At 41.6% G+C, this 12634-nt stretch overlaps 1 protein-coding gene across 4 annotated transcripts in view; it reads right to left on the reverse strand.

Annotated features, from left to right (window-relative positions):
- Nucleotides 1-12634, reverse strand: part of LOC110531873 (cGMP-specific 3',5'-cyclic phosphodiesterase) — a 97772-nt gene that overhangs the window by 49548 nt on the left and 35590 nt on the right. For all 4 annotated transcript variants that reach the window (XM_090184046.1, XM_090184048.1, XM_090184045.1 and 1 more), the window contains exons 4-7: nt 6231-6320; nt 4429-4500; nt 4247-4336; nt 2479-2616 (exon numbers count right to left, since the gene is read on the reverse strand). In XM_090184046.1, coding sequence (XP_090040172.1) covers nt 2479-2616; nt 4247-4336; nt 4429-4500; nt 6231-6320 — 390 coding nt within the window. The remainder of the gene's footprint in view (nt 1-2478; nt 2617-4246; nt 4337-4428; nt 4501-6230; nt 6321-12634) is intronic.

Genomic DNA, 12634 nt, shown 5'->3' on the forward strand with positions numbered 1-12634 from the left:
TAGTCACCAGCAGTCATATTACTCTATGTACTAGTTTCCATAGCCATCAGCAGTCATATTACTCTATGTACTAGTTTCCATAGCCACCAGCAGTCATATTACTCTATGTACTAGTTTCCATAGCCACCAGCAGTCATATTACTCTATGTACTAGTTTCCATAGCCATCAGCAGTCATATTACTCTATGTACTAGTTTCCATAGCCATCAGCAGTCATATTACTCTATGTACTAGTTTCCATAGTCACCAGCAGTCATATTACTCTATGTACTAGTTTCCATAGCCATCAGCAGTCATATTACTCTATGTACTAGTTTCCATAGCCATCAGCAGTCATATTACTCTATGTACTAGTTTCCATAGTCACCAGCAGTCATATTACTCTATGTACTAGTTTCCATAGTCACCAGCAGTCATATTACTCTATGTACTAGTTGCAGTTTAGATCTGAACAGACAGGCCAAGTCCCATTCAGTTCCGTTTCTCTCATAACCATAGGAGGCAGAAAGAACACAAACAAGCACTTCTAGTGGACTGGGCTCAATGCAGTCATTCATTTTCTCTATTACAATGGCATTTCATATTTCCCCCACTAACAAGGGAACAAAACAGCCTTCAATTGTTAATGCTGATTGCATCGCAAGTACTCGGCTAAATGCTGAGGGCCTCTCAATGGATGCTGTCTGGGATAGTTGAACCCAAAATATAAATATGTTCAATGTTTTCGTACAAAAGTGGCCGAGCTCAGTCCAAATTCCATGCAGTCTGTATTGAAAATTCAATAGAGTAGGCCTAGGGGAAATCCATAGACCTTGATCCCGAAATGAATGGGAATTATTTTGAACTCTCCCTTGATTAAGCATCATCATTCATACCAACGATATTGAAGATTGCTGTGTTGTCAATGGGCTGTCTGAATAGAAAACCTCAAAAGGTATTCAAGGCTGGAGCTACACAAGAGGAATACAGAACAGAATAGGTCTCTATAGAATACTGTGGAAGTCCTGTAGTTATTCTCTCCTCGCCCGAGACATGTCTATTCACTGTCAATACAATCTCTTCCATTTTCTCTTTGATCATTCCTGTCTTTCTCTCTCTTTTATAATTGTTCTCTCGCTCACCATGAAACTGTGAACAAGGTGGACTGCGCTGCCCTCTCCGCCTACCCAGTGTCAATCAAGGCATTAATCTCCTTATTTCTCTCTTTCTGTCATTCTGTGGCACCTCCATTCATTCTCTCTTTTGTCTCTTTGAATGTGTGTGCACGTGCAAGCATCAGGCACCTGCACAGATACGGGTCTACCTGTGCCCGAGCACCTGTCCCTTTGCCTTCCCACTTGCCAAGTGGTCTTTTGGGTGTTTTCTTCCTTTTTTTGGGTCGTTGTTGTTCTGAACCCAGTGCCCTTAAGTCGTTGTGACATTGTCAAGTTTTTCCCAGTCTGCCCTGTATGTAGACTGCCCTGTATGTAGACTTCCCTGTACGTAGACTGCCCTGTACGTAGACTGCCCTGTACGTAGACTGCCCTGTATGTAGACTGCCCTGTACGGAGGAAGCCCTGTACGTAGACTGCCCTGTACAGAGGAAGCCCTGTACGGAGGAAGCCCTGTACGGAGGAAGCCCTGTACGGAGACTGCCCTGTACGGAGACTGCCCTGTACGGAGACTGCCCTGTACGGAGGAAGCCCTGTACGGAGGAAGCCCTGTACGGAGACTGCCCTGTACGGAGACTGCCCTGTACGGAGATTGCATGCGCCCGGTATCCAAACATGTATTGAGACGTGGTCACTGGTCGAGTGTGTGTAGCAAGCTCCCTAGTTGAAATATCCACAGTGCTGCCACAGCAGCATAGCATTTTATTAACACTTGATAACACTTGATTTACATAATCAATTTTGGGTCTGGTTGGCTGATACTTGCAGACATAGAGAGGAGCGGCTGAATCAAAGACCCTCCGACTCCATCCCTTCTTCAGTCGGGAGTTGCACATCAGAGCAGCAGCACCACAGGTAGTCTAGACTCTAACTAACCATCATTTACTAAAACAAGCAACCACACAAGCAACTAGCCAGCCATATATCATGAGTTAGAAGATTAGGAATACTATATTATTAAGTTAATATTTAAGAGCATTGGAGATAAATCGCAATCTAAATATTAACTAGCAGATTTAACACCATTGATCAGCCTACCCCCTTTTCCCGATGTCAATCATGTCTTTAGGAGGCACTGTGTAGCTTGCTTACAATTTGGGATGAGTGTTGTTAGAGAAATAAATAGGCCTATGCTCAAGAATGGTCCAATCTTAGCTACAGAAGCAATCAGTTATGTTATGAATTTCGAGATATGAATTATTTTTTTCCATTTTGAGCACCTGCCCCCTGAAAGTTCTGTGTACTGCCCTGGCAAGCATGTATGTGAGTGAGTGAGTGAGTGAGTGAGTGAGTGTGTGAGTGTGTGTGTGTGCACGTGTGAACCCACCATAGAGTCTCCATCAGCTATGAAGACAGTGCAGCCCTGGGCCTGCATAAAGGAGAGGATGGTGCCTGCTATCTTCCTCAGTAACACCTCGAGAGACTGCTGCTCCTCCAAGATCAGACTGGCCAGGTCCAACAGCACCTGGGGGAGACAGAGTAAACCACTAACACACACAAACATATGACAGCATGAACACTCACCCACATACTTATACACAAACACACGAACACACACTCACAAGAAAGCATGGTAACACACCCACACACACCTTTCGCATATGCCAGGGAGATTGTTCCAGAAATTGCATGTCTATCCATCTCCTGAGGACGTTGAGAAATGCCGTCAAAACCTTCCACTAGGGGCAATAGAGAGCACTATTACCATGAAGTAGGCTTGGGTTTTGCTAGCTTCCACTAGGGGCAATAGTGAGCACTATTACCATGAAGTAGGCTTGGGTTTTGCTAGCTTCCACTAGGGGCAATAGAGAGCACTATTACCATGAAGTAGGCTTGGGTTTTGCTAGCTTCCACTAGGGGCAATAGTGAGCACTATTACCATGAAGTAGGCTTGGGTTTTGCTAGCTTCCACTAGGGGCAATAGAGAGCACTATTACCATGAAGTAGGCTTGGGTTTTGCTAGCTTCCACTAGGGGCAATCGTGAGCACTATTACCATGAAGTAGGCTTGGGTTTTGCTAGCTTCCAATAGGGGCAATAGTGAGCACTATTACCATGAAGTAGGCTTGGGTTTTGCTAGCTTCCAATAGGGGCAATAGTGAGCACTATTACCATGAAGTAGACTTGGGTTTTGCTAGCTTCCACTAGGGGAAATAGTGAGCACTATTACCATGAAGTAGGCTTGGGTTTTGCTAGCTTCCACTAGGGGAAATACTGAGCACTATTACCATGAAGTAGACTTGGGTTTTGCTAGCTTCCACTAGGGGCAATAGTGAGCACTATTACCATGAAGTAGACATTGGTTTTGCTAGCTTCCACTAGGGGCAATAGTGAGCACTATTACCATGAAGTAGGCTTGGGTTTTGCTAGCATCCAATAGGGGCAATAGTGAACACTATTACCATGAAGTAGGCTTGAATTTTGCTAGCTTCCAGAAGGGGCAATAGTGAGCACTATTACCATGAAGTAGACTTGGGTTTTGCTAGCTTCCACTAGGGGCAATAGTGAGCACTATTACCATGAACTAGGCTTGGGTTTTGCTAGCTTCCACTAGGGGAAATTGTGAGCACTATTACCATGAACTAGGCTTGGGTTTTGCTAGCTTCCACTAGCGGAAATAGTGAGCACTATTACCATGAAGTAGACTTGGGTTTTGCTAGGGTGTTGTAAACAGGGGTGATGGTTGGGTATTATCTCAGGATCAGAAAGTTGCGTATTCAATCCCAGTCATGGGCACAGTGTTTTTATTTGTATTATTATTACACTATCCCAAACTTTAACCCTTATCCTTTTGGATTGAGTGCCTAAAGTTAATGTTTTAACCCTATCCCAAACCTTAAACCTTACCTTAACCTTTCGGATTGAGTGCCTAAACATAACATTTAACTTCTAAATTTGACGTTTGGCAAAAAGGAACGATACAGAGCAGCAGGAGCAACAAAAACACTTTGAAATTTGACGTTTGGAGAATGTCTTATTCTGCAGTGAGACTGTGAGAGCTTGTTACATATGCATGCACGTACACACACATACACAAACACACTCACACACACACACACACTTTGAGAACATAAGAATCCACTCACGGCAACATACCTGATTGCGTCGGTTTTCCAGCTGGGACGTCTCGTAGAGCTGGGCGTTGTGTAGGACGATCCCGGAGAAGGCCAGGTAGGCAGAGAAGTCCTGTCAGGGAAATCAAGACTATGAGCTTGATTCAGAGCATGGCATTTACAGAGAAAGAGAGCTTTGAACACCAGTGTCTTTCTCCCCAGTACCTTTTCATCCTGTTCAGTGAAAGTACCGTTCTCTCCACACTTCTTGTTGATGGCCTGAGCCACTCCTACCACCTGGCAGACCAAAGAGAAGAGAGGGGGAATAGAGAGGAGAGAAGTAGATCAAACACACGCAAGGTGAGCGAGCATCCATCGAAACACAGAGCCACAACTACAAAGAGTAGAAAACAGAAAGATGAACAGGAGCAAAAAAATGAAATGATTTCTATCTGACCTCAATTGCTCAATTGTAAACTCTGATGTAAAGTGCCTTCAGAAAGCATTCACAACCCTTGACTTTTTCCACATTCTGTTGTGTTACAAAGTGGGATTAAAATGGATTAAATAAAACAATATGTATATAAAATAACACTGAGTCAATGTTAGAATCACCTTTGACAGCGATTACAGCTGTGTGTCTTTCTGGGTAAGACTCTAAGAGCTTTTCACACCTGGATTGTGCAACACTTTCCCATTATTAATTTCAAAATTCTTCAAGCTCAGTCAAATTGGTCATTGATCAGTGCTAGCTAGACAACCATTTTCAGGACTTGCCATATATTTTAACATAGACTTAAGTCAAAACTGTAATTCAGCCACTCATGAACATTCACTGTCTTCTTGGTAAGCAACTCCAGTGTAGATTTGGCTGTGTGTTATAGGTTATTGTCCTACTGAATGGTGAATTAATCTCCCAATGTATGGTGGAAAGACTGAATCAGTTTTCCTCTAGGACTTTGCCTGTGCTAAGCTCCATTCAGTACATTTTTTATCCTGAAAAACTCCCCAGTCCTTAACAATTTCAAGCATACCCATAACATGATGCAGCCACCACTATGCTTGAAAATATCGAGAGTGGTACTCAGTAATGTGATTGTATTTGCTCCAAACATAACACTAGGTATTCAGAACAAAAATGTAATTGCTTTGACACATTTTTTGCAGTATTACATTAAGGGCCATGTTGCAAAAATGATGCATGTATTGGAATATTTTTATTCTGTACGGGCTTCCTTCTTTTTTCGGTTAGTATTGTGGAGAAACTAAAATGTTGTTGATCCATCCTCAGTTTTCTCCTATCACAGCCATTCATATCTTTAAATGTTTTAAAGTCACCATTGGCCTCATGGTGAAATCCCTCAGCGGTTTCCTTCCTCTCCGGCAACTGAGCTAGGAAGGACGCCTGTATCTTTGCAGTGACTGGGTGTATTTATACACCATCCAAAGTATATTTAATAACTTCACTGTGCTCAAAGGGATATTCAATATCAGCTACCAATAGGTGTCCTTCATTGCTAGTCATTGGAAAACTTCCCTGGTCTTTGTGGTTGAATGTGTTTGAAATTCACTGCTCGACTGAGGGACCTTACAGATAATATGTGAGGTACAGAGATGAGAAAGTCATTCAAAATAATGTTAAACACTATTACTGCACACAGCGTGAGTCCATGCAACTTATTATGTGACTTGTTAAGCACATTTTCACTCCTGAACTAATTTAGCCTTGACACACACAACAAAAGGGGTTGAAAACGTATTGACGCAAGACATTTCAAGTTTTCATTTTTTAATTAATTTGTTAAAACAATTTCACCTTGACATTATGAGCTCTATTGTGTGTCGGCCGGTGACAACAAATCTCAATATAAATTCAGGCTGTAACATAAAAAACAAGTAGAATAAGTCAAGTGAGTACTTTCTGAAGTATTCACAGTCTCCCTTGAAGCCCATTCAAAACCGCACAGGGCATGACCCGGAAGTAAAGCGTAAAGGGGCGGCTACTTTCACAGTCAATTGTGTCTCACCTCTTCTCTATGGTTCTTGATGGGCAGACACAGGATGCTCTGGGTCTTGTAGCCTGTAATCTGATCCACCTCTGCATTGAACCTGGGGTCCTGTGATGAGATACAAACAGTATGAATTACAATCTCATTCAACATGACCAGACATGTAATCACAAAGCATCTCGTAAGTAGGAGCGCTGACCTAGGATCAGGTCCCCCGCTCTTATTCATTATGATTTAAATGGTCAAACCGATCCTAGATCAGCCCTGAGACACTTCGGGGCCGGTTTTTTGTTCAACTCATTTTTTTCTGTTTTATTTCTCTAAAGCAAATGTGGTGTACCCTTAATTTGAATTTGATCAGCACAAGACTTGAATGTAGACTATAGAGAATGCGTTCGGAATATAGAAAGATAGCCATGAAAGCATTTGCCTATCTGTCTCCGTCTCAGAACCCATGGGTAGATTTTAAACCTCTGATTGTAGACATGATTTTGTGATTAGGGGAATAATCATGAATCCTACTTCATGGAAAAACAGCGCCTCTACGCATGAATGAAAAAAAAAGGTGTTTTGATTCATTCTGAAAGTTGCCACATTAAAGTTCATCAATGTAAGCGTTGGAAGTAGTTTAGCCTACAATATAAATTAGAATATGGAGAATAGTATAGCGTAGTATGATATAATACGTATATCGTAATCGGAAAGGGGGGATACCTAGTCAGTTGTACAACTGAATGCCTTCGACTGAAATGTGTCTTCCGCATTTAACCCAACCCCTCTGAATCAGAAAGGTGCAGGGGGGACAGTTCGGCGCCCGGGGAACAGTGGGTTAACTGCCTTGCTCAGGGCCCTCACTGATCACGGAACTGTGTGATAGCAAGTTCTAAGTAACGGTCTGAGCTCCATAATAAGCTCCATAATAAGCTCCATAATAAACTCCATAATAAGCTCCATAATATGCTCCATAATAAGCTCCATAATAAGCTCCATAATAAGCTCCATAATAAGCTCCATCATGATTTAATAACCCTGCATGTCCCAATTTCTTCTTCTTTTTTTACTACAATTTGTATTTGGTCTTCATTAAACACCCTCCACAATTACTTGACCCTCAGCCACAACCAAAATGATGTAACAGCATTTACAGAGGACATAAATAAAGGTCGGCTAAATCAAACAATGGAATGGAATAATACCAATGCAGGGAAGGGAATGAACACTGAATTGGCAGTTAAATATACCATGTTATGACTTACGGTTGCTATCAATAGTGGCTAACAATATTTATTAACATAGGCTATAGCCTACAAATTGAAAGAAACAGGAAAAGTTGGGGCACACGATTAAAACATCCTAGAGAACACAAAGGTTACATTTGGAGTGGCTCTTTGCCTTTGTCATCCAATTTGGCTTGTGTCTCCACATTTTATCCCTTCAAGTTATAAGGTCATACGATTACAATTCGGCATAGCGGCACACTACTTCACTGTGGGAAAGGGGCATAAACAGCCCTAACAGTCATGTTGATATACGTTTCCGTTTCCTGCCATATGACTGGTTTCACATTCATCTCCTCGATCATAAGGTAAAATAGATCTGAAACAATTGTCATTTAGCCGACATTATACCTACAGTCCCTTCAGAACGTATTCATACCTCTTGACTTATTCTACATTTTGTTGTGTTACAGCCTGAATTCAGAACAGATTTTAAAAAAGACCATCTACACACAATACCCCATAATGGCAAAGTTAAAACATATATTTTTTTAGAAATGTTTGCTAATTTATTGAAAATGATATATAGAAATATCTCATTTACATAAGTATTCACAACTCTAAGTCAATACTTTGTAGAACCTTTGGAAGCGATTACAGCCATGAGTCTGTCTTGGTAAGTCTCTAAGAGCTTTCTACACCTGAATTGTACAACATTTGCCCATTATTCTTCTCAAAATTCTTCAAGCTCAGTCAAATGGGTTGTTGATCATTGCTAGCAACCATTTTCAGATATTGCCATAGATTTTCAAGTAGATTTATATAAAAACTGTAACTTGGACACTCAGGAACATTCACTATCTTCTTGGTAAGCAACTCCAGTGTAGAATTGGCCTTGTGATTTAGGTTATTGTCCTGCGGAAAGGTGAATTCATTTCCCAGGTTTTCCTCTAGGATTTTGCCTGTGCTAAGCTCCATTCCTTTATTTTTTATCCTGAAAACTCTCCAGTCATTAAGGATTACAATCATACCCATAACATGATGCAGCCACCATTATGTTTGAAAATATGGAGCGTGGTACTCAGTAATGTGTGGTATTGGATTTGCCCCAAACATAACACTTTGTATTCAGGACTAAAAAATGTATCACTTGCCACATTTTGTGCAATGTTACGTTAGGGCCTTGTTGCAAACAGAATGCATAGTTTGGAATATATGTATATGTCAAACTCTGTAACTGTTTTAAAGTCACCATTTGCCTCATGGTGAAATCTCTGAGTGGTTCTCTTCTTCTCCAGCAACTGAGTTAGTTAGGACGCCTGTATTTTTGTAGTGACTGGGTGTATTGATGCACCATCCAAAGTGTAATGAATAACTTCACCATGCTCAAAGGGTTATTCAATGTGTGCTTTTTTTTTACCCATCTACCAATAGGTGCCCTTCTTTGCTAGGCATTGTAAAACCTTCCTGGTCTTTGTGGTTAAATCTGTGTTTACAAATAATTGTATATCTGTGGGCTACAGAGATGAGGTAGTCATTCAAAAATCCTGCTAAACACTATTATTTCATACAGAGTCTATGCAACTTATTACGTGACTTGTTAAGCACATTTTTACTACCGAACTAATGTAGGCTTGCCATAACAAAGGGGTTGAAAACTTATTTTTAAATTAATTTGTTAAAATTTAGAAAAACATAATTTCACTTTGACATTATGAGCTATTGTGTGTAGGCCAGTGACAACAAATCTCAATTTAAACCATTTTAAATTCAGGCTGTAACATAAAAAAAAAATTAAATCTCTTATCATATCAATTTATAAATCAAATTTCACGGAGAATGCTCTTATGTCTATCAGAAAACAATTCATGAGATGCTTTTTTTTCACTTGGAACCGGTAGGTTTGCTCAACCTTATTCATGGTTTCCTCGTGTGTAAAGGTGGTGGAATTATTAGGTCAGAATATGGCGTATCTGTAGACACACCTCCATTTCTTTGATCGCCACTCTAAAACGTGTACCTTGCTGGCACCGGCATTTCCCCCAAGGTCAGAATACGCAAGGAGAGAAAAGTGCATAAAAATTGAATAATGTTCCATTTACGCGCGCGTACCTCAGGTCTGAATTTCCCCTTTGTGAGTATGGGCCTAGAAACACATGGACATTCTAGACAATTGACTAGACTTAAAGGAATAACCACCACATTTTCCCTTTACTGTGAGAATGACCAGACCACTGTTCTGGATCCCTATTTGGTGAGACAGAGGCTGAGTCCCACATGACACCCTACTCCCTATATAGTGCACTCATTTTACACAGGGCCCATAGGGCTACGGTCAAAAGTAGGATTTCATATAAGGAATAGAGGGAGTCATTTGGGATGCATCCAGAGTGGATGGATGTCCTGAAGTACCCTCTCCTTGTGGCTCTGCGACCACCCACACCGTGACCTTTCTTTCTAGATGGTGTGTGCACATGTACGAGCACGCCTCAGATGCCTAATACACGCACTGATACATTTTATGACGAAACAATGAACATTATACTGATTTCATAAAACACCCACTTTCCAATTCCCATATAAATTCCATTCTAACCTCCAACCCACATAAACAAGGACCAAATCAACTGCTCTCTCTTTCCCAAATGAGTCATTTCTTTTCCTCTAACACTGGACACGCCTCTAAACAGAGGAACTCCTAATCAACTAGAATTTCAGACCTAGGTCTTCAAGAGTCTCAAACTAGGAGTGCCGATATAGGATCATTTTTTTTGCCATTTAAATAAAAAGGAATATGATAATATACAGTAACTTAGATCAGCACTCGTACTCTGAGACACCTTTTGATTGCAGGCCAAAATCTCTATGAGATTAGAGAGATTGAGAATATAATGGCTTGAGCCAGACCAAATCTTTGGAGGCAGACTTTTCCTGAAAATAATAATCTGCCTTGGTTATTTGAATTCTAAAGTCATTTATATAACTGATGATATTTTAACAAGAGAAAAGTTTTGTTTTTGCTATGATTGTGGCTATGATTTTTTGAATAGTTCTATCTCGGAGTCAATATTACCTACGTCGGTCATTAGTGTATAACTTACGTTGGTCACAGAAATCGTTGAACTATACTGAACAAAACTATAAATGCATTACGCAACAATTTCAAAGATTTTACTCAGTTACAGTTCATATAAGGAAATCAGCCAATTGAAATACATTCCTTAGGCCCTATTCTATGGATTTCATATGACTGGTCGCAGATATCTAAAATAAAAGGCAGTGGAGTGGATCAGAAAACCAGTCCGTGTCTGTGACCACCATTTGCCTCATGCAGCGCGACACATCTCCTTTTCATAGTGATGATCAGGCTGTTGATTATGGCCTGGGGAATGCAGTCCCCACTCCTCTTCAATGGCTGTGCGATGTTGCTGGATATTGGCGGGAACCGGAACACGCTGGCCTACACGTCAATCCAGAGCATTCCAAATATGTTCAAAGGTTGAGCTGTCTAGTGAGTATTGAGATATTTTCAGCTTCCAGGAAATGTGTACAGCATTATCATGCTGAAACATGAGGTGATGGTGGTGGGTGAATGGCACGACAATGGGCCTCAGGATCTCTGTGCATTCAAATTGCCATCGATAAAATGCAATTGCGTTCATTGTCCGTAGCTTATGCCTGCCCATACCATAACCCCACCACCACTATGAGTCACTCTGTTCCCAATGTTGACATCAGCAAACCGCTCGCCCACATGATGCCATACACATGGTCTGTGGGTGAGAAATTAACATTCAATTCTCTGTCAACAGCTCTGGTGGACATTCCTGCAGTCAGCATGCCAATTGTACACTCCCTCAAAACTTGAGACATCTGTGGCATTATGTTGTGTGACAAATCTGCACATTTTAGAGTGGCCTTTTATTGTCCCCAGCACAAGGTGCACCTGTGTAATTATCATAATGTTTAATCAGCTTCTTGATATGCCACACCAGTCAGGTGGATGGATTATCTTGGAAAATAAGAAATGCTCACTAACAGGGATGCAAACAAATTTGGGCACAACATTTTAGAGAAATAAGCTTTTTATGCATATATTTTATTTCAGCTCATGAAACATGGGACCATATATTATTTCAGTGTAAAAGTGACCACTGTTCTAGAGACAACACTGTAGGGGTATTGATAAGAAAACTTCCCTGTAAATTCCACATATGGGTCTGGCCTGTGCGGTTGCCAACCACTCTCCCCACAGAGTGCCCAGGTTTCACCACCAATTTGAATGCCGTCCCAACTGCCCAAACTGGGGCTTAACGAGCCAATCAGAGAGCTAGGAATTCCCTAGGTAGGAGCTACCTCCATGCAGAGTGACGCAGATGCACTTCCTGAAAGCATAACGCAGGTCCCGTATCAGGTTCTATGGACCCAGCTGGTGGCTTGTTTTGCTAACAGACACACACACACAAACATGGATGCACACACACACACACACACACACACACACACACACACACACACACACACACACACACACACACACACACCTCCTCTCCTCTGTCCATACCGGATTAACAAACTAATTGGACACAGGTGCCGGATTAACAAACTAATTGGACACAGGTGCGTCGACAAGAAGCCACGGGCTCTCTCTCTCTCGCTGTCTTTGTCTCTTCCTCGCTCTGTCTCTTCTAATTTATCTCTTCTTCTCTCTCCCTCCCTCTCCTCCAGTCTAGGTCCCTGTAGGCTTGTTTAGGAAAACACCCGGCCACTTCATCAAAATTAAGTGCTATAAATATCACCAATAAAGTCATCGTCGTCAGTCTGAACACTGTTGGCCGGCAACCAGATGATTGCGTAGCAGCTAGCTAATCAGGGGTAAGGTAGAGTGATGTCACATGAAATTGCATGTGAGTAGACATGGACATGTACACAAAGAAGAAAGAACACTCTTCTTCTCTCTCAAACATCTGCGTTCTCTTTCAAAGACATACTTCCTCCACAGGGGGTCTGACTGAGTGTGTGTGTGTGCGTGTGTGTGTGTGTGTGTGTGTGTGTGTGTGAGCTCTTCACATTACACATCCTGTCCTCCTTACAGACTCTGGCTTTCATCTCCCTCTCCACCAATTGACAGAGCTGGGACCCTACTGGGAGAACACCGATAAGTTTACATCTCCTAGAGCAGTCGTTCCCAACCAGGGGCACTAG

Source organism: Oncorhynchus mykiss, chromosome 9 (genome assembly GCF_057628025.1).
Source record: "Oncorhynchus mykiss isolate SJ-2025 chromosome 9, ASM5762802v1, whole genome shotgun sequence".
Lineage (NCBI taxonomy): Eukaryota > Metazoa > Chordata > Actinopteri > Salmoniformes > Salmonidae > Oncorhynchus > Oncorhynchus mykiss.